General features: G+C 37.9%; 2 protein-coding genes across 7 annotated transcripts in view; one reads left to right on the top strand and one right to left on the bottom strand.

Annotated features, from left to right (window-relative positions):
* LOC131592435 (apoptotic protease-activating factor 1-like) overlaps window positions 1-8,629 on the bottom strand; it is a 30,473-nt gene extending 21,844 nt beyond the window's left edge. For 3 of the 4 annotated variants that reach the window (XR_009280607.1, XM_058863940.1, XM_058863939.1), the window contains exons 1-8: window positions 8,545-8,608; window positions 7,408-7,549; window positions 6,937-7,126; window positions 5,546-5,743; window positions 4,334-4,517; window positions 1,302-1,414; window positions 657-788; window positions 13-251 (exon numbers count right to left, since the gene is read on the bottom strand). Coding sequence is in view for 3 of the 4 variants with exons in the window: in XM_058863940.1 (XP_058719923.1) it covers window positions 13-251; window positions 657-788; window positions 1,302-1,414; window positions 4,334-4,517; window positions 5,546-5,743; window positions 6,937-7,126; window positions 7,408-7,545 (1,194 nt within the window). In the remaining variant the exon portion in view is untranslated. Of the gene's footprint in view, window positions 1-12; window positions 252-656; window positions 789-1,301; window positions 1,415-4,333; window positions 4,518-5,545; window positions 5,744-6,936; window positions 7,127-7,407; window positions 7,550-8,544 lie in introns of all 4 variants that reach the window. The other variant, XM_058863937.1, reaches the window with a different exon arrangement.
* A 148-nt stretch (window positions 8,630-8,777) lies between these two features.
* On the top strand, window positions 8,778-21,159 carry LOC131592436 (inhibitor of nuclear factor kappa-B kinase-interacting protein-like). 3 transcript variants are annotated; one of them, XM_058863941.1, is made up of 5 exons: window positions 8,778-9,111; window positions 10,709-10,937; window positions 11,635-11,752; window positions 12,636-13,459; window positions 15,689-15,853. In XM_058863941.1, the coding sequence occupies exons 2-5, from the start codon at window positions 10,744-10,746 to the stop codon at window positions 15,708-15,710; spliced, it is 1,158 nt and encodes a 385-aa protein (XP_058719924.1). In that variant the 5' UTR covers window positions 8,778-9,111; window positions 10,709-10,743; the 3' UTR covers window positions 15,711-15,853. The 3 variants fall into 3 exon arrangements, 2 of the variants coding, with proteins under 2 accessions (XP_058719924.1, XP_058719925.1); XR_009280608.1 differs by lacking the exon at window positions 12,636-13,459 and adding an exon at window positions 17,884-21,159 and having other exon boundaries at window positions 8,898-9,111; window positions 15,689-16,856; XM_058863942.1 differs by lacking the exon at window positions 12,636-13,459 and having other exon boundaries at window positions 8,898-9,111; window positions 15,689-21,159.
* Window positions 21,160-21,545: the final 386 nt, after the last annotated feature.

The raw sequence follows: 21,545 nt of genomic DNA on the forward strand, positions 1-21,545 counted from the left end.
TGCTTCTATTACCTTAGTAGGTACTTTAACATCTTTTGGGAGGATAGAGAGGTCTTTATAGTAGTCTTTGTAATTGTCATCCAGTTGCTCAACACTTATGGACATTGCTTCATCAAGGGCTTCGTAATCATACGAGGAAGATTTTCTTATTCTTTTAAACTGCTTATTCTGCAGCTGCCTGAGATAGTATTCCCAGCGGCTAGGGAAGTCTCGTAGTAACGCACCTATCAAGGATATCACAAGAGGAGAACCTGAAAGAAAAGATAAAATCAAATTTAGAGGTCATCAGGGAACACAATCCAACAGCTGATGGTCATGTGACTGAAACAGGTAATATTCCAAATACACTGATTAAATTCTTGAGGTGTGGAGCAGAGACAAAATAATTAATAGACAAATAAATAACAAATTAATGATAAATATTATATATATTATATTATTTTTATATTATATATATATTATAAATAAACTAACTAAAAATATGAGACTTCTGCTAAGCTTAAAAAAAAAACCAAAATATTTAACAAGTGCTTGTATTTTACTTAACATACACAGTATTAAAGGATGCTCTCTTCTCTATTTTTAAGTCAAAATATAGAAGAAAAAAAAAAACTACATTCACTGGTAAATTGTATGACAAAGAGCAACTAGAATACCTTTGCATTCTCTTACAAGAGAGTTAGCTTGTTCTGGAAGCTCTGATATTTTCATATTCACAAATAGAGATAAAATCTCCAGTCCTTTCTCATGTGCTAGCCCACTTTCCACATGAACCTCGTATTTAATGCCTAGAAACAGAAACGTGGAAAAAATTTTAATGAACGCAAAAAACAGCATGGAAATTCAAAGTATTTTTCAAGTAATATATGGAGCAAAGATTCATGATTATGTGCATAGTATTTTAGAGGACTAAGAAGAGTATAGATTCTACTTATCAGAATCAGCTTGCATTAGAGATATATGCATAGGAAAAAACAGACTATAAGATAAAAAAATCACAAATGCATTATGGGCAGTCACTGGTGAATAGTATAGAGATAATCAGCCTAACAGCATCCCAGGGGTTAATTCATTCTGTTGAGAATTACTGCACTCACCAATGTAAACATGTAACTTTTGGATAACATACAATATTTATTTCACAAAGGGCATAAAAGCTCACAAAGCAGAATTCTAAAACCTTGCCGCTTGTGCACAGACTGAAAGACAGGTTCTATCAGATTCTTCTGAAAGCTCACATGAACAAGCTGCAGACACAGACACATAAAATCTGTGCTGCAGGAAAGGAAAATGCTCCTTACCAGCCACAGCATCTGTTACACTCCTGTCCCTGCTCGTGATGAGTACCTGACATTGATTATCGAATGCTTTTAACACCCAGGAATCCCAAATGTCATCCAGGACCAAAAGAGACCTAGTGTGAGAAGAAATACTTCAGATCAACTATTAATGCTAAAAAAAAATATTGCATTTTAATAAAGAAAAAACATTTTCAGAATTTACAAAGTATCACTGCATAATTTTTTTATATTACTATGTAGAATATCATAACAGTATGTCCAGAGAAAGGTAACGAAGCTGGTAAAGGGTCTAGAAAGTGTCCTAAGAGGCACAGCTGAGGAAGCTGGGGTTGTTTAGTCTGGAGAAAAGAAGGCTCGGGGGGACCTTATGAATCTTTATGACCTAAAAGGAGGTTGTAGCAGGTGGCAGTTGATATCTTTGCCATGTCTCAAGTGGAAGGATGAGAGGAAATGGCCTTAAATTGCACCAGGGCAGTTCAGATTAGATATTAGGAAAAAAAAAAAAAAAAAAAATCCCTGAAAGAGTGGTTAAGCAGTGGACTAAGTTGCCATTGGAGGTGGTGAAGTCACTGTCTCTGGATGCATTCAAGAAGTGTCTGGATGTGACACTTAGGGGATATCGTTGGACCTGATAATCTTGAAGGTCTCTTCCAACCTTGGTGATTCTATGATTAAACACTGTGCAAGAAACTGAATGCAGTTATCTCAAAAAGGTATTTACCATTTATTATTTCATAGCTACAGCTGAAGTGTAAACAATGTTTTGAGAAACATTTCCATTAGCAGATGCCAGGAAAACCAGAAATATTTACTGGTTTTAAGCCACTAGGTATCATAAATGAAGAAAAGAGTTGTATAAAACTAGACAACTCTGAAACAGGCTAGTGATAAGCTTCGTGGGAAAGCATTTAAGTTTCCTTTTGACTCAAGGGTTTTAAATTTTTTGTATCTTTGGAAAACTATATGAGGCTAATCCTCTTGTAAAGCAATTGTCTTGAATGGCAAGGCTCTTCTTACATAAATGATATTTCATAATGACTACATATTCCAATCCTATGGCCAGCCACATTTATAGGTTCCTACATGGAATCCCACCAGAATAATGTAAAGTAGACTTCCCTGCACCTGCCTATATATGACAGAGAAGTTACTGAAAACTGTTTTTAAAATACTGGCTTTAAGGGAGCAAGAAGTCAAAAAGACTAGCTGGCAAGTAGATGTATGAAAAGATACAACAGTTATTTACCTTCAGTGAGTTTTAGTTATTGACATATATCCTATAAATTATCCTATAAATTGTTAACATTTACTACACTTTTTTTTAAGGGATGGAATTTTCCACACCACTCAACTGGTTAAGTTGTCCAGCTCTCACTGAAGCGTGACAAAGCTTCCGCATTTTTGTTCAGCTAAGTGGAACTTATGCCATCAAAGCCTATAATTAAGGATTTGATCCTCCTTAAAGAAATCCATACACATCAGACTACATTCTCAAAGATACATTTAAGTCTTGGATACCCCTATCTCATTTTTATACAACTCTTCTACTAATAACTTTTTGATAAATCAGAGGGTCAAGAATACTACCATAGCCATAAAGGACTCATTTTGTGGCACTTTCATGATTGCAAATGTGATAGGTGTCGTGAATTACGGCATGATTTTATGTTTTTAATTACTTTGAGCACTTCAAAGTCCTCCATTCATTAGGCACCAGTGATTTTTCTCCCCCAGTCACACCAACAAATCTTAAATTCTAATTAGGATTATTAAAAAACACCTGAAAACAAAGAAAAACCAAAACAAACAAAAACACACCCCAAAGCAATGAGCTAAACCCTGTGATAACAATCACAGGAGATTAAATTCTGTAGTTCCTTATTTTAAAGTATACCATACTTTCAATTTTTCATTTGACTAATTACTAATTTAATCCCAAGAAACATACTGGCTTCAAAATCTGAATCCTTTGTCTAATACTTTATTCCCAAGAGATGCACTGGGCTGTCTATCTGAATCCAGATATAGCGAAAGTGACCTCTTGTCACCAAAGAATTCCAGAGCAGAGCCAGCTTCATCCCAAGCTGCAGTGAAGCTTTGTTTCCCATATACTTGCACCCTCTATGAACCTCACTCCCAGACACACTCCCCTCTATTTCCTCCCATGCCCATTTCTGAATTGAAGAGTTTTGGTTTCTTTTGTTTGTCAATAAACAAGAAATAACAATAGAAATGTGTCAATGGAGACAATCATTTCACATCCTTCAAGGAAAAGGACACTTTCAGCTGACAGGTTTCTTTTAGAGGACCTGTCAATATTTTCCACACCTTTTCTTCACAAGAAGGACATTTTTTCCCCCACAAAATGCCACTATTCTACTCTGTTTTCTACAAAGATCACAGGGCTGGAGCATTATTCCCAAGATAACCCACTGAGAAGAAGGCTTATTTAGTTTAGTACAGATTTTCCCAGAGAATAATGAAATCTTCAGCAAATAACAAAAACTATTGCTCAAAGGTGAAAAACGCTGTGCAGTGACTGAGAAAAACAGTGGTTTCTTGGCAATAATTGATCACATCATGAAAATCTGCTTTCATTTTGGTACCTCTAGACCACATACTTTTCAAAGACTCCAGCTGTTCTGGAAAGGAAGAATTTTCTGCAGTGATATACACCTTTTTTTCTGCTGTATAATCCTCACAATCACTAAAGCAGTCTACACATACAATGAGAACACTGAAGATTAGAGAAATCCTTATTTCCAATTGTTTGTTCCCATTTTTCACTATTCAATCCCATCTTTCATTATTTCACTCTTTGCTTTTCCAAGTAAATATGACTCCTGCACAGCTGGTTAACATATTTTGTTGACAGAAGTTATATTAGCATAAGTTAGGAAGTTGGTTAAAAAAACAACACACACACCACAGACACATGTAACCACAACACAGACAGCTCAGATGAGTAGACCAAAGTTACTCTGCAAAGTTTTATCAGTTAAAAGAATAGTATTTGACTTTACTAACATCACCTGGGGTATTTGCGTAACATCAGCAAACGAAGACGATCTTTAGCCTCCTCAATGTTAAGTGGTGGTCTTTGTGAAAGAGTGGAGTCATGTTCCAATCTACTACAGAGATTCTGAAGTTTTATGAGGAGCCCTGCTTTGTCCTGTTTCCCAACAGAGATCCAGTGAACTCCTCCTGGAAAGTAATCTATCAAGAAAAGCAATATTAATCATGCTACACATTTTAAATAATTTAAAATATTTCATAGCAATTTACAGTAGTAAGTCAGTATTAATTAAAACAAAAACCTGTAAAGTCTGTTGCAAGCCATCCTTACAACACTACTGTTAACACCAGAAGGTGATTCTACAAGACCACTCCTGTTTATTTTTAAAGGAACAGACTCTACAGGGGACAAGAACCCACAGAAATTTCACACCATCACTGATGCTGTTTGTCCCTCCTTTCTACACATCCTCCTTCCTGTCCCTCCACAGCCCCTTCTGCATCCATCTTCCTGCTAGTCTGACCTACCATTTACATTCTTAACCGTGTAGTACCGCAGGAGTTCAAGAGTCTGGCATGTAAAAATAATCCCCAAACAGTGATCAAGAAGATATCTAAAAGAGTCAGCTGTAGCAGAGGATGCTATAGTATCTATCCCTACATCATTTTTTTCTTTAATACCAAGTCCTACTTTCTCCTCCTAGTGTCCTATTCAAGGAAAAATAAATAAAATAGAAAAAATGCCATTAAACGGTTGCACCTATGACCTACTTTAAGCTAAGGCTTAAATCTACACAAATGCCTGCCACTATTAAAATATATGCAAAATTTAGAGCAAGATATTTTTTTTAACTCACATAGCAAGCAGAGGTGTCTGAGGACCTTACAGCAATGCTCAAAAGGAATATAACTAGATGTATTATTTTGCATTAACAGAAATAACAATTTCAGGTTAATTAAGGATGCATCTACTATCATGAACCAAAGCAGATTCTAAGGTGAAAAGCTATTCAAAACCTTTCTCTACAAACTAATAGAACACTTAGAGGTCCTAGACCACTAAATGGTTATGAAAGTTGTATGTTGCAAGCAAATATTTCAGAATCACCTAAGAAATTCAGAAATCCAAATCACTTTCAAGGTGACACATGATATTGCACCATACATGTCCAATATGTGTATACCTTACAGTGATTTTTGTAAAAATACAGATGCTTTCCTGAAAGTACCTTCCAAGAGCTGAGGATCCCTTAAAGCTTCTGCTGTCAAAACAGTCTTCCCACAGCCTGCCATTCCATAAACTGTGACCCAGCCTGGATCACTTCCCAAGCAGTACAGTTTCTTTTTAATAGCATCTACGAGCTTTGGTCGAGTGACAAACACAACTGGTCTCTGTGGCACACCCCCTTCGCAGAGAATGGTCTTCACTAAAGTTAAGAACAAGAAACATCAAAATAAAACACGAGTTCTAAATGTGATGCCTCTTCAAACCCAACCAAACAATTCTCCACCCAAATTAACTAGTGGGCTCCCTCCCCACCTCATGTTCCATAAAAATGCCCTAAAACCTGCTGGTCTCAAAATATCAAATACTAAAAAAATACTGCTTTTCAGAAATAAATTACTTAGCATGTAACTAGCCCCCTATCTAAAAAAGTGTTCAAATTAATAACTGCATGAGGAAAGCTTGTTACATTAACCCCTAGAAGTGAAAAGAGAATTAACATCTCCCATGAAAACTGGCAAACACAGGAGCTCAACATTACCCAACAATCAAGTCCCTTTCTCAGCCAGAAGTGGATGCAGCAGAAAAGAAAGGATGCTGTGTAAAGCCTTGCCTAGGCAGTTCACAGCACAGCGCTGGGATCCAAGCAAGACTTCCATTGATTTGCTGAGATAGCACAACTTGAAAGTGGTAAAGCATAACAGGAAAGGAAATGTGCACCTCATCTGTCCACTTTGTCACCATATGGAGTGACATAACTGACAAACTTTGATTATCTAAGACAGCCTTTGACACTTATTACCTGTAGAGTGCCAGTAAACATGGCAGTTAGTAGGTTCTGCCCATTAGAAATTACAAATTTATTTCATGCCAGTCAAAGGTAATACTGAAGACAACACAGGTAAAAGTCATGGAGCTTATATAGGTTACTAACAGATCTGGTGGAAAGAATTAACTGACTTTATAATTAGATCAACTTATCAGTGATTAGCTAGATCAATGTAGGTTGAGAGATTCCTGATTACTCTTAAATATCAGAACTGTGGAGGCTACAAGTTTTTCTTTTAATACATACAAATGAGAGTCTTCCTTACACTTACAAAACAAATGTTACAAACTAGAGAAAACCATGAGAGCATCAGGTATCCTGTTTTTTTAAAATAAGCATTATTTAATATGAACACTTTCAAGATGACCTGTAACAGTTGTAGCTGTTGTAACTCTCCTGGCCATATTAAGCAGATGACATAGAGACATAGTTATGACACTGCCAAAACAAACAAATGCACCAACTGCTGCTTTTTCATTGAAACAAGTATTACCCATAGCCACTTTCTACGGAATAAATAACTTGTGTTCTCACTCAAGCACAGGGATCACTGTAGTTACACTGACCGTAAGAAGTCATTCCATCCATTGAACTCTTTCTGTTACCAGATGAGACAGCAGGGATGCCGTCCTGGAGAAGTGCAGCAAGATCTCTGTACCCTTCATGGAGCAGTGCATTATAAAAGGATCTATATGAATTATTATCTTTTGTAAGAATAATGTTTATTAGCATAGCTGCTCTCTCCTTCTGTGTATTCTAGGAAAAAAAATTAGAACAGGTATTATACAGAAATAAGAAACCTCAGAAATCATTTCATCTATCACTCTATAAATTATAGACTATTTATAGTTATAGAAATAGCCTTTAACTTACCAAGCCCTTAACCTTATTAAGAGCAACAAAAAATGTGTGCTAGGCATATACTTTAGAATTTGACAAATCCAAGAATTAGATAGTCAGAAATTACTATTTTTAAAAAGCATGGTAAAATATGTGAGCAGACCAGGAAGAGAAATAGCAGTGAGAGATAATTCTACCTGCTGCTTCACTCTCTCCTCCTCCTGTAATGTTAGTACTTCATCAGCAATCATATGATCCATAATATAAGAAGTCTTGATGTCATTTTCCAGTGCTTGACGATTCATCAGCAAATAGTTTCTACTTTTGATATCCATATTTCTTCAGTGTGAAAAAGAACAGGGGGAGGGGAAGTCAAGTCAGACCGGGAACATAACTTACAAGTGTGCAGAAAGAAGTTTGCAAACAGCTTATAAATTTTGGTGTTAAATCAGAAAGAGTAGCAAAGCACCTGCTAATTCTGAAAAAACAATTATTTTCCCCATTCCTATGAATTTATGTTTATGAACACTTTCAGAACTACAAAACCTACTAGAAGCTTCTCATCTACTAACAACTTGCCAAATGTCTCTATTAAAAGGTCTTTTCCCCACTCACTGCATTCCTCAATTTTTTTAAGTTCTTGGATCATGCGATTTGGACAAGAGAATAAGAGGACTGGTCTCATTGCACAGGATAAACGCATTGCTGTCTCCAAGTCCAAGGCTCCATAAAAGGACACTTGGATCTTGACATATGATGGAAGACGGAGCACCCAACACTGCCACCGACTGTTCTGTACCTTCCCTTATCAGCATTTAGACACACAACTTTAAACTTGCATTCTTCCTCCATATCATAAAAAAACAAACGTCTAAAGAAAACAGAAGGTAAAAGCTATTGACTACGGCGTAAAGGTTTCCTATAACTCATCAGCGACTCCGAGAGTCCCAAACGATCAAAACTCTCTCCGATGACATTCCGGCCAGGAAAGCTCCATAAACAAGTCCAAACTCCTCCACAGAGCACCAATGCAGGTGCCTGCTGAAGCGTTCACCTTTTCCGCCACTCTCTCCTCCATGAGCTGGGTGTACAGCAGATGCACAGCAGCTGCCTTTGGATCAGCCCGTGATGGAGCACCTCTTCCGCCGTGCTGACAGTTTCCTATTTTCACTGAAAATTACGTAGTCAGGAAAGCCTTCCACCCTACCGCGGGGGAAAGGGGACGCTAAAGCTCCTCCGTCGAAAAACGGATAATAATAGTAATAACACTGCCACTCGCGAAGCAAACACAAAAGAAACCGCTCCACGAACACCAAAACAAAGGGCTAACTCACACCGTGCCGCTGCTGCCAGCCGCGAACCAAACAGCAACCGAGGCGCTCAGACCACCCAGCCCTGCCGGAGCCCCTGGCGCTCCGCTCCGGTCTGTCGCTGGGTGTCCGCCACGCCGTTCGCCCGGCGGGCAACGCGGAGCCCCCGGGAGCCGCCGGCCCGGAGCCCCTGCCGAGCCCCGAGCCCCTGCCGGGCCCCGAGACGCAGCCGCTGCCCCGCGGCTTCCAGGCAGGCGGCGCCGGCAGCGTTTCCTCCTTCCGGGCCTGGGCGGGGAAGGCCCGGCCCGGCCCGCTCGCCGCCCGGCCCGCCGCCGCCCAACAAAGCCCGGCGCTGCCTCCGCGCCGGCGCGGAGCCGCCGAGCCCCGGCTGTGCGTGCCGGCACCTCTGCTCGTCCGTCCGTCTGTCTGTCTGTCTATCTGCCCGGGGCGGGCGGGGCCCGGACGTGGCCGGGCGGTGATGCGCCGGCTGCGGCTAAGGGAGGGGCCCCGGGGCCTGTAAACGTGGTGCCTGCGGGGCTGGGCGGCCTCAGCCGCCTCCGGCCCCCAGCTGAGGCCGGAGGAGCGCGGCGGGTACGGGGCAGCGGCCGCAGGGAGGGGGAGACGGGAGACCGGGATTGCCAGGGCTGGGGGCATCCTGCCGGGCTGGCCCGGGGACTAGGGCTCGCCGGGAGTCCGGGGGACGGAGGGGACAGGCGGTCACTTCGGGGGGAGCGGAGGGGATGTGGGTCACTTTGGGGGGAGTGGAGGGGATGTGGGTCACTTTGGGGGGAGTGGAGGGGATGTGGGTCATTTTGGGGGAGCGGAGGGGGCAGTCCTTTACTTTTGGGGAGCGGACCCAGCGCGGCCGGAGGTCCGGCAGGGTCTCTGGGGAGCTGCGGCTCATGCCCTGGTACCGCAGCGGGCTGCGCGCTGAAGCCGTCCTTTTAAAGCTGAGCTTTCCTTTTCTCAAACTCTTTTCCTAACTACTATTCAGAGCTTTTTTTCTTTTTTTTTTTTTTTTTTTACCCAAAGATGTTTTAAAAGCTTCAAAATGCAATTTTTCTGCTTCGGTTACTTTTCTTTTTGTTTGGGTTTTGTTGTTTTGGGGTTTTTTGGAAATGAAAGCTTTTTTTCCTCCATACTTCAATGAGCTCTGAGCATGCTTCCTAGTACTGTGGCTCAAACAGCTCTAAGCTACCTGCATGACAGATAAGATTTTAAACAATGCCTTTCACCCCCGTGTCTCTGTAAAGATCTCCAAATATAAATAATTTTGATATTATTATTTTATTATTTTATTATTTTTAATAAGGATATTATTTTATTATTATTATTTTATTATTGATATTATTAAGTGGCAGTGCTGCAAAGTGATCCAAAAAACCAGCACAACAGTTTGGCCTCAAATTAAGCTAAAGCCACTCCGCTAAGGTTCAAGTCTATTTTGAGCAGTATGGTAGAAGATTTTAGGCTTGAAATCTACACTCTGTACTTCACTTGGTTGATTAAAAAATGAGCTGGAGATTCGTATTGATTCAATCTATTCTGACCTTAATTTTATCCAGAGGAAGTTACAGTTTTTCTTCTTTTCTTTTTTCCTGAGGCACGATTTCATTAATCTTCTGAATTTTTCTATCATTTTCTATCTTTTTGTTAACTGACATTGGTGGTTTTACAGATGACATGAAATCATTACAACTGAACTATATCTAAATTAAAGCTTGATTTGCAATTTTATTTTTTAAATTGAAAAATTTACTTCCCCCTTTTAGTGTGGTGTAAGTAATAATTATTTTTTAAATCTACAGGTAAAACACAAGTTCATCAGTGAAATTGCTGATGAACTTGGGACAGTCATCGGCTACAAAAAGAAGTATACTTTTAATCCTCTTAATTTTAAATACATATTTAAAATAGCTTATTCTACAGCAGACAAAATATTTCTGGAAAGGTGAAATTAGCTTAGGCTTGGAAAGTCAGTTCAGATAGAAAAAATATGAAAGCAGTGCTCTGTAATATAGAAAGCAAATGAAAGCATTATGATACTTTACAAAAGTTCACATAACTAGGAAGCATAGTGAACACTGAAAGAAACATTTTTGAGGGTGTTTTTGTGTACTAGAGTTTATATTTGAGGATGTTTAAAAGTAAGAATTAAAAAATAATCCTTTCTGGGATTTTTTTCTAGCTCTCTCCTTTGCTTCTGCTTTTTAAAACCACAAAATGTCTGAAGTTAAGCCAAGGAAAAAAGGTATGTCTTCATCCAAGACCAGTGAAGGGTCACAGAAGGCTGAGAAGCACAGTAATTATGGGAAGCTGGCAAGTCCCAGGACCAGCAATAATCACAGTTCCTTTTGGATGGACTCAAGGACAAGTTTGAGTATTGTTTCCCTTGCTGTTTGCCTGGTGCTGAGCTGGTAGGTAACTCTCTGAAGAGGATTTTAGTATTTTCTTTTGTATTCTGTGGGTGTATGATTTACGTGTTAACAGAGTGCATGGGACAAGAGTCTATAGAAACTTGTTAAAGCCAGAAGGATTAAGAGTAGCAGTGTTCACAAGCATGGAAACATTGGCATGCAGTGAGTTAATATAGAAGCTCCATCTGTTACACCATGTTGAAGGTGCCTTGCTCAGGAATTCTAAATACCTGCTTTGGAGACTACATCTACTAAAAAGCAACTTAGTCTGGCAGTAAATGCTTGCTTGGCAGGTAATAAATAATTGGACAGAAGAAATGAAATAGAGTTTTCTGTAAATAATTTGCTCAGCAGTGTAATAAAACCGTTCATCAGGTGAAGTCTTTAAGTAAAGGTCAAATACCTTTGTTAAAGATGTTTTAAAATATCTTGGCAGCATCAGTGCCTTAATTACCTTAGCATGCAGTGTAAAAGCAAAGACATCTATGGATGCTCCCTTGTAGTCATACCTCTTTTGGAAGATAACTCCAGTTATCAAGACAGATAAATTTCTTTTTTTTTTTTTTTTTTTCTGTCATGTGTTGATCTGTGAACACAAATACCTCCAGTAACAATTTGCTGTGAATCAGGTCCTGGAATACTTAATATATGCTAATTAAAAAGTTACGCTTTTTGTTTATTTACTTGAAATTTGCAGGTTTCTATTTCAGCAGTCAGGTCAATTTGCTGATCTGGAAAGAAAGTATAATTTTTTACATCAAGAAGCTGAAAAAATCCTGGATGTGGGAAATAAAGTAAACTTAATTTCTGAAAAGGTAATGACTAACATCTTAATTGGATAATCTTTGGTGAACATTTGTCATTGTTATGTTGTTAATTTAACTGACGGTTTTAAAATAAGTTTTCATAATGTGTTTTACTTGCCTGTGAATAGGCCTTTAGAGACTACTTCATACAAAGCATGTCAATCCATGCCATTGTTCCAGTGTGTGAATACAGTGGTTGAATCTCAGTATTATTTTTTAGAAACTGTTTTTAAGAACTGTCATATATGCACATTTCATTCCACCAGTCCTCTTTCATGTGTGATTCTAACATACATTGATGTGAAGAAAATTTACCAGCATTTTGATGTAACGCACCTATTCTAACAATATGAAGGCATAATAAAGTGATAGATAAGAAAATACAATAGTAATGAAAAAAATACTACCTCATGTGACATTATCAAGTAGAAAAACTGTGCTGGTTGCTGAATTATCCCTGATAATTTTTAATAATAAGTACAGATAATGATGGTAGCACAGCATGGCTCATGCCAGTGACTTTGTTTCAGCACTGATCTCAGAACAATGTCATTTATACGTGATGTAATTTGGATATTTATATACACTATGCTTCAGATTGCAAAATGTTGCATGGGATTTGCTGTATTTTGGACACAAAAAAAAACAAGTATGGAAAATTGAATATAGGCCATAGAAGTTCAACAATAGACATTTCTGGTTTTCCATGTCTTCTTCATGCTAGGTTAATCAACAATATTTTAAAGATTAAATGTGGAAACGCACCATGGAGAGCTTTGTAACAAGTACAGAGGCTTTTAAGGGACTTTATTTTCCCTTAATAAATGGAAATGGTTTTCTGTTCTTACTTTTTTTAAATAGACACAGACATTGTTTTATGTTGTAAATGCAGCTTGAATCTACTGAAAGTATCCTGCAAGAAGCTGCCTCATCCATTTCTGTGATGACTGAGTTTGGGCAGGAAATACCTTCTCTTCATAACTTCATAAATGATATTCAGAACAATGAACAGACTCTATCTCTAAAGATGCAAAGCATTAATGAGAAGTTCCAAAATGTTACAAATTCCTGGAGAAGAAGCCTGGATGAAATGAACACAAATGCTAGTGGTTTAAAATCAGAAGCAAAGTTCATACATACAGAAGTTACTTCCAAAATTAATGAAGTTGACCAAAGAATTAAATCCCTTTCAGAAAGAGTAAGAGATTTGGAAGACAGTACAGCCAGAAATATAAGAACACTAAAAAAGCAAGAAGATGATGAATTCTCTAGAGTTGAACAAAAGTTGAACTTGGATGCAAAGTCAATTGAAAAGCTAGAAGAAGAACAGAATAGTCTGGTAGCCAAGGACACAGACCTGAATCAGAAACTTGCAAACTATGAACCTAAAATTGAGGAGTGCAAGACCCATTTGCCAGCAATTGAAAATGCTATTCGCTCTATTCTTAGGTTGTCCAGTGACTTGCTTGGTATGGAGAAAAAGATAGAGGACTTGAAGACACAGCTGTACACTGTGGAAAATGACATGTTGAAAACTGTTTCTGATACAGTGGCGGTGCAGAAGGCTCTTGAAGCCCTACAGTCCAATGGCAGCTTGTTCAAATTGCAGCATGAAATAGCTGTTCTAGAAACAGGGCCTGACTTAACAGGATCTTCAAAAGTAAAAGAAGTAACTTTAGAAAGCTTTAACTTAGAAAATGACCAGAATGGGGATAAGTGAGTTTTGACTTTTTCATTAATGAAAAAGCACATTTTTATAAACAATGTGATTTAAGTGTATGTCAGGGATAGCTGAGATATTGCCATTGATCTAAAGAGACATTGGAACAGCCGAAAAAGTTGAGAATGAGGCCAGAGAGCCTCTGTTAAAGAAGGAAAGTAACATTTTCTTAAATTAAGGATTCTTTTCAGCTTATTTATTAAAATACCTTTTTTATTAAAAATAATTTGAAGGACAGTATTTAGTTTTAAGGAGAAAAGAGCTCATATTTTTAGTTTGTATTTAGTTTTCACTAGTTAGTTTCTTTTGTTGTTACTTTGTGTATTGTTTTCCATAGACTTGTAACACAGTGAACAATTAATTAATCATTTACTTCTCAGCAGAGATAGTTGTACCTTGCTTTTTATGTGTTGTACACTGCGATGGTTTGGTGCTGCAGGAAAACAGGAGTGCATTTTTAACAGCTGAAGCTTAGGTACAACACCCTTAGGGAAAACACTAGTAAAATACCTCCTACTGAGAACTTTGTCTTGCTCTGGTATCTATAAGCAGCTGGTATTTACATAGCAGCTGGTTTGTTTTTATTTTTGGGGAGTGTTTTGGTGCTTTAGAAACAAATTTTAGCCTTTTCTTCTCTAGGATATTCTTTGTTAGGCATGATATGATACGTGATACGTCTCATATTGCTTCACATTTGACAAGAAAATAAAAAATTAACAGTGTCACTGACATTGTTTCCCAAAATTTGCTGAACCAAGAGCTGCGGAAGTAATTAAAGAAATCAGTGGAGTTATGTGCTTGGGAGCAGGGAGCATCCAGTTTATCCATAGACCTATTTACATGATGTAGTAGTACCTGATAGCTATTCATTGAAACTTGGATCTCAGGGACAACACAAATTGTCTGCAGACTTATTGTCTTGGTAAGTTTGTATTTCTCAGGAAAGGAGATTGCTTAGTAGAAAGAGTATGAACCCATAACATTTATGACTTAATCAGATTTAAATTATTCTGGGTTTGTACATTGATTTCTTGAGAATTCCACTGAAATCTTCACTAAACAGGTAACACTGCCTATTCAAGAGACTATGAAACCAATGTTTCTCAATGTTATAAAGCTGTGCTGTCTTCATATTATTACTGCTTATGTATAAGTTTCTGTCAGTTTACAGTCATAGTCAAAATAAAAATATATTGTAGTGAATGTCACCATCCTGGTGCATATAATCTGATTCAAAATAAACTGCTCCTCCAGAAAGGGTACAGAGTAAATACTTTAGTGTTCCATGTCCTATTAGGAAAAACTATTATATAAATAAATGGTTTTTTAAATACTTTTAAACACTTTCCACAAGTGTCTTCCAAGTTCTAGTGTTTCTACTTCGTATGTTTTTGAGGCAGGGTGGTGAGAGTGCCAGTGGAATGACCCCTAATCTAAAGTCTTTCATCAACCTCAACCCTGCTGAAAGCTGAATATAAAGGAGGTTCAACATGAAATCCTCATCCTTGGAGGACATTAAGTAGGAAATAAGCATGACTTTCCACAACCTAAATTTTGGTGTTTTGCTTTTGAGCAAACAGTTCTGAGCTATTAAGGAATGACCAGCACTATGGAAGAGTTAAAAATATTTGTTCCTGTGATGACATTTTTTCTATTAGTGTCCAGAAAAGGATTAATATAAAACTAATTCTAGCCTCTTGGAATGTGTTTCAGTTTGCTTGTTTGGTGTTTTTTTTTTTCTCTCCAAGTTCTACCCTGACTTACTGGGGACTGAACAGGATAGTATCACTCAGATGATTTCCTTTTTTGCTCCCAAATTTGAAAACCAAGAATGAATCACAAGAAAATAAAAATAAAAGAGTGAACTAGCAAATCAAGACAAAAATCCAGCAGTAGCATGAGTTTTCTTTCACTAAAATAGCTTTTATGGAGACTTAAAAATTCCTGTATATGGAAGAAGATTCCATTTGATGACTTGTGTTTTCAAACATTACCTTGGAAAGTCATATACCACCTTCCTGTGATTTTTTGTAGTAACGGAAGAAGTACTAACATTTATTATGTATACTGAGAAGAAAATGTGGTTGTGTTGTAACAGAAGTTGATTTCCTAGAGACAGGCTTTGCATTCAAATTGAATGTCAGAGTAATAGGATATTTCATTTAAGTATGGCTTGAATTTTGATGTTAAGTTGTTAAGCTAGAAATATTTTTGTATCCCTCTAGTGTGAAAAGACTTGGAACTTAATGAAACAGCTGGAAGACCTTCAAACAATTTCTCACATTAAATATCTGCAGGAAGATATTTATACAATGAAAACATGGTCTAGCAGCATAATTAAAAAACAAGAAGAACTAGAGAAGAATTTAACAAGCCTTTTTCATGCAGTTTCAAGCACTGAACAGAATGCAGCTTCTATAGCAAAAAATGTAACGTTGACAATTGTGACAGTAAAAACTGACATAAGGCGCATTTCAGGCCTGGTCTCAGAAATGACTACACTGACAGATTCTTTACTAACACTAGAAGATAAAGTAGAAAAATGTGAAAAGGCAACAGTAAAAAATATAAGTGACCTCCTTACCAGTAGCATCGACCGAAGTACAAAAATCCAAAGCCTGGCATCCAGTAACGCAAAAAAAATTGAGCAAATTAAGACAGCACTGTCCGAGTTAAGGAGTGATTTTAACAAGCATTCCGACAGGCTTTTGAATCTTGAAGGTGACAGAGCAAAAGTTCTGAAGACAGTTACATTTGCAAATGACCTAAAGCCTAAGATGTACAAAGTTAAAAAGGAATTTGCCATCTTGGAGCCCTTAATAAATGACCTAACACTGAGAATAGGAAGATTAGTGGAGGAGGTGTTACGACGGGAGAAGGAAATTGCTTTACTGAATGAGAAACTGGCCAATCTAACAACAGTTCAAACCAAGATCAAGGATGTGAAAGATGAAATAACTAAGATTTCAGACATTAATTGATCACTGAATGGCCACTGCTTAAATGATAGTGTTGGATAGTGTTAACTCCCATCATGTGTAGTACTGAGAAGACAGACAATATTTAAAGGCTTCATTTAGAAGCACACCTAAACCTGAAATTTGTCCGATTCCTTGGAACAGGACAGGAAAAAGTCATACTTATTTCAAGGGAGAAATAATAATGTGAACAAAAAACTTATCTCTCTGCATGTATTTTTCTGAAGGATGACAGATGCTATATTTAATAAAATGCTTGTTTTGTACAATAAAACAATGTTAAAGTGTAAAATTATGTTCTTATCTTAAGAGTTTGCTTTCATGAAGAAAGCAGGACCCAAGAATGACAGATCTCCAGTTTTGCTTTCCTGCTGCAAAGGAAGGGATCAAATTGTGGTTTCCATCTAAACAAGAGGTAGTCAAACTGCAGTAGCACTTTGTCTCTATCCACACTATGATTTTTGTAAGCTAGTTTATTTTTTAAGTAATATTTAACAAGGCAAATGCAGCAAACCAAGAAATACTCAAAAATATTGCCTATGCCTTCCAAAATGTTTGTCACGCATTTAGATGGAATAATTTATATAAGGCTTTGTGTGAGGCTTTATAATTGTAAATCAAAATTACTGTGCAGCACTGTTCTGTCTTTAAAACAGGACACTCTATAGGGACAATGCTCTGAAAGACCTAATGCTGCTGATGGCTTTATCCCAGTGTCACGGTGTCTCACTGTTAGGATTCTCTTAGGAATCCTAACAGTGCTAGTCATTCATTATTTCTTGGTCTAAAAAATACTATATAGTGAGCAGCAGAATTAGCAGAGAAGTTACTTACATCCCAAAAGGCTACTGCTATGAACTATTAGGACTATTTAGGTGCTGAAGAGCAAGATTTGAGATATTTGAAAATGAAGTAGGCAGTAACAAGATAGTGGGAATGGTTTTAGCGGAGGAAGGTGGGGGAGAGAAATGCATTAAATAGGAATAAAAATTACTATAAATATCAATTAGAAGCAATACAACAACTCAGAAAATTCCTTTAAATGAAATTATAGCAAGAAGTGTAAGTATATAGTCAGGCCTTTATAACTTTTCAGTTGGCCATACCTGAACATCTTGCAACTACTAGACTCTTGATTGTATGGAAAATAAAAGCATTCCTCTCCCTCATTATTTTCATCTTCATTCAGCATTCCATGTCTTTTGGTCTGCTTCATGTTCCTGGTCTTCTGTACCTTCTTTGCTTCATTTGCCCACAGTCAACCTCCAACACTTTATTTAGTTTTCCTCTTTTTGGTATAGGTCCATTCCTACTCCCCCTTTTTTCTACCCCTTTCCAGTCCACCTGACAGATGGCAAGATAAAAACTTTTTAAAAGACAAGTTCTCCTAGAAGCATCCACAGATACTCTACCAACCCCTGTCCCTTTGCTCTTCTACACAGTTCTGAAGTGAGCTCCTGAAAATGACCAGATGGTATTTGAAGGAGGCAGCAAAATTAAAGAACAGCCATGGTAAAGTACACATTTCATTTGTATCATACCTGAAGCAATGGATGTACACATGCACATACACCTTAGAGGTTTGAGAGTTACATAATAAATATATTGTGGATTAAAGGCATCACAGGCTATAGTAATTGTGTTCACTTTGCTTTAAATTTTATGAATGCATCATTTGTGTTCAGTAGCCAGTAAGGAACTGGAGAGGCAGAACTGCAGAACCAGTAAAGCAACATCTACACAAGTGATGTGGAAAATACTTTCCAGCTGCACAGTTAATCTGAGCAGCCTTGACACAGCAGAGGTCTGTCTGCATGAAAAGGGTCCACTCTCTCCTTGGAAAGTAACCAGAAAACAAGCCAGGATAAACAAATGTGCATTTCACTTTCAACCTCCAAATTCTAGAACACATCTCCCAGTGAAAAGCTAAGTGTATAAAAAGCTAAAGTCCTGTGCATTCCTATTCCAGGGGAAGCTAAGCATGCAAAAGATGCTACAAAGACCATTAATTTCCCTTTCCCTTTGGATGTATGCTGACTTCCTACCCTTCCTTCCCAGGAAGTGCAGGTCCAAAGCATGATAATCTTATTAGAAACTTTTCTTACTGCAAGCAAGACAAAAAAAATAAGTCAAAAAGTAAAGTCTACTTGGAAAAAATATTTTAGAATAATCTGTATCTAAAGTTATCACACCACTGTACAAACCTCAGCAGGAAGGTGAGAGATCGGTAATTCTCCCATAATCGACGCAGGTATTACAAATCTCTGTTTGCCCTTCAGGCACACATCTCCACTGCTCTAAAAAAATTGAAGTTTTAGAGTAGCTTTATAGTTAGACTGCTCTAGGCAGAGAGACAGCTCTTTCTGCAGTGGAAAAGGTGAGCAGAGAGAGAGGTATTTTTCAAAAGTTTAAAGCAGACAGATAACCTCGCCTCCTTGTTTTAGTACTTGTCAGTGGTGAGGAGAGTATTGGCTCAGTGAAACTACAAGCCCTTAGTTCATTTCTAGGGCCATGCAGTGATACTCTGCAATATTATCAAATGATTGAGAGATTCAGGTAATGAAAATTACAGCTATGCTACTTAGATCATCCCATTGAGCCCAACCTGTAGTGACATTCAGGCAATCTTTGCTTTCAATTTAGCTTTCAGGTACAAAACTGGCCAATTAATATACTTCTCAGCAACTTGAAAAAAACAATCCAAAAGCCAGAAATGGCATTAAGTGATCAATGATGGAAAATCACATGAGCAAAGTAATCCCAAAACAATAAAATTCACTTTTAGACATCAGAAGTCTGCTCAGCCAAGAATTTCCTACTAGCAGTATCTTTCTACCCAGAACTGAGTTACAAAATTGTATTCTGTAACAAGGCCATGCAGCTATGAAGCTCATCTACCCAAGGTACTCATATTTGCTATAAAAAAGCAGAATGTTTATTGTTTTCACTGTGAACTACATAATTTCTATGTAGAAATGTAAATGAGTTACAACTATTTGTATTATTACAGCCCATTTTAAAATGATATGCAACAGACATTTCCGCGAGTATCAGTAAGTGTCAGCACATTTCATCTGTAGTACAACCTGATACAAACACCGTGTGCAAATGCAGTTGTTACTCCAAATTTTTATATATGGTATGCTTTAAACCAGAAAGCTCAGCTCAGCTCCAAAACCAGCAAGAAAGTATGTTTTCTCCATCATAAAATATACACAAGCAGTATATACATAATCCATGTTTTACAGAGCACTTTGGGGTTTAGTGATGGGTCTTGAGTTACCCAAAATCAAAATGGGGTACTCCTTTTTGATACAGAACTTTCCTTGCAATGGAAGTGCAAATCTGTCAAAAGCACCACTGCTCCATCTCAACCTTTCAAAAATGTACCATGCATTATGCACAAAGCAGTTCTGAATGACAAAGTTGACCTTTTAAATGCATTTTAATACTAATTTTTTCCCACTGAAGCTTACTTAAAATACTAGCAGGTGACCCCTTAAGCAATACCCTTTCCTAACAAGCATCTGAACAATGCTGTGGCTGAATGTTAATGAAGCTGGCAGGTGCAAGGCAATTCTCTCCCCCTCTTGGGTTTTCCACTGAAACACAACACTGCAAGGAGCACTAAGTGTATCTTCCCTTTCTCAGTTACAGAAGGGGAACTGCTGGCGGCTCCTTATAGTCTCATCTCAGATCTACCATGATAAAATTATCTGGCATCTTTAAAAGAGAGTTTCAGATCTGCCAGTGAGCAATGAGAAAACAGATTTAAGATCCTCTTATTATTGTACATAAGAACTGTGCAACATTGACTCAATCCTAGAGAAAAATTGTGCGATTTTGCTCCACATACAGAATTCTTGGGAAATTTAGCTCAGCACTAGAGATTGCTTGACAGACTACCTCACTGCATAAGCCAAGCATGTCTCACTCTTCTGCCAGCCTTAAAATTTGACAGCAGTGCTTCACTTTCCCCAGGATTAGAAGGAACTTTCAGCAAATAAAAATCTACTGAGTTACAACATGCCTCTAAAGAAACCAGTACACAAGTGACAGTTTTGCCTAGCAAGCTGCACCATACACACAATGTCAAAAGGTGATTTAACATCAATTCTTGATACAAGATCAAGTCATAATAAAGGCTCTTCTCCAAGGAAGCTCTTACAGGCATTGAATGACTCATTAAATAATTTCAGAGCTTCCCATTCATGATGGGAAAACAAGATTTACATACTTTTAGCATTAAATAATTTTAATTCAACAAAGTATTTGTACAAGTATTTTATTTAGACTTGGGATATTTGTCTTTGCTGCGTAATGCAGGAGCCACTTTACAGAGTGCCTTTATTACTGTCATGGTGACAGGGAAATTGTGGTTTCAGCTTTTACTCCCCATTCTGAAAGGCAACAACTCAAAATAAGGCCCAGCTTTCTTGTTTAGCATAATCATTCAAAATCTTGGAAGTTGGAGGATTTTCCCAGGGGGTGAAAAGCTCAATGCTACAATAGCAGGCACATCCAACTCCAGCAGCAAGAAGCTGCAGTCAGTACATGATATTCCAGTGGCACCTGCCTGATTTGTCCCTTTGGCTCTGAAGGAGCCAAGTAAAGAGGAAGAAGCAGTGTAACGTAAGTAAGTGCCAAGCTAAGTTCAGTATCAACAGCTCACATGCTGTAAGGCAGCCTATCCACAGTACTGCAGAAAAACGACATCAGCTCCAGCGCTACTTTGTGAGCAAAGTAGTACTAGATAGGGTGTAGTGACCACCAGCTGTGGGTTACTGAACAGGTGAAATGCAGAAGGCAGCACAATCATCCTTCACTAAAAGACTTGAGAAAAAAATTCAAAAACAAATACCTTAACATTGCCTTAATTGTGTCCTCTTGTGTGCTGAGGAGCATGTATTTCTTCACATCAAGGTCTGAAAAACCTGGTATGGCTCCTTGTGCTGCAGAAATACATGGTTCAACCATCATTCAGCATTAAACTAATTCAGGAAAAAAAATAACTGAAATAAAAAACTACAGCTGTAGCAAATGTAGGGAAAAGCTGCCAAGTTTTTCAAACTTTAGAATAAAAGACAAGCTATTTTTATTTTAT

Source organism: Poecile atricapillus, chromosome W (genome assembly GCF_030490865.1).
Source record: "Poecile atricapillus isolate bPoeAtr1 chromosome W, bPoeAtr1.hap1, whole genome shotgun sequence".
NCBI classification, from domain to species: Eukaryota; Metazoa; Chordata; class Aves; order Passeriformes; family Paridae; genus Poecile; species Poecile atricapillus.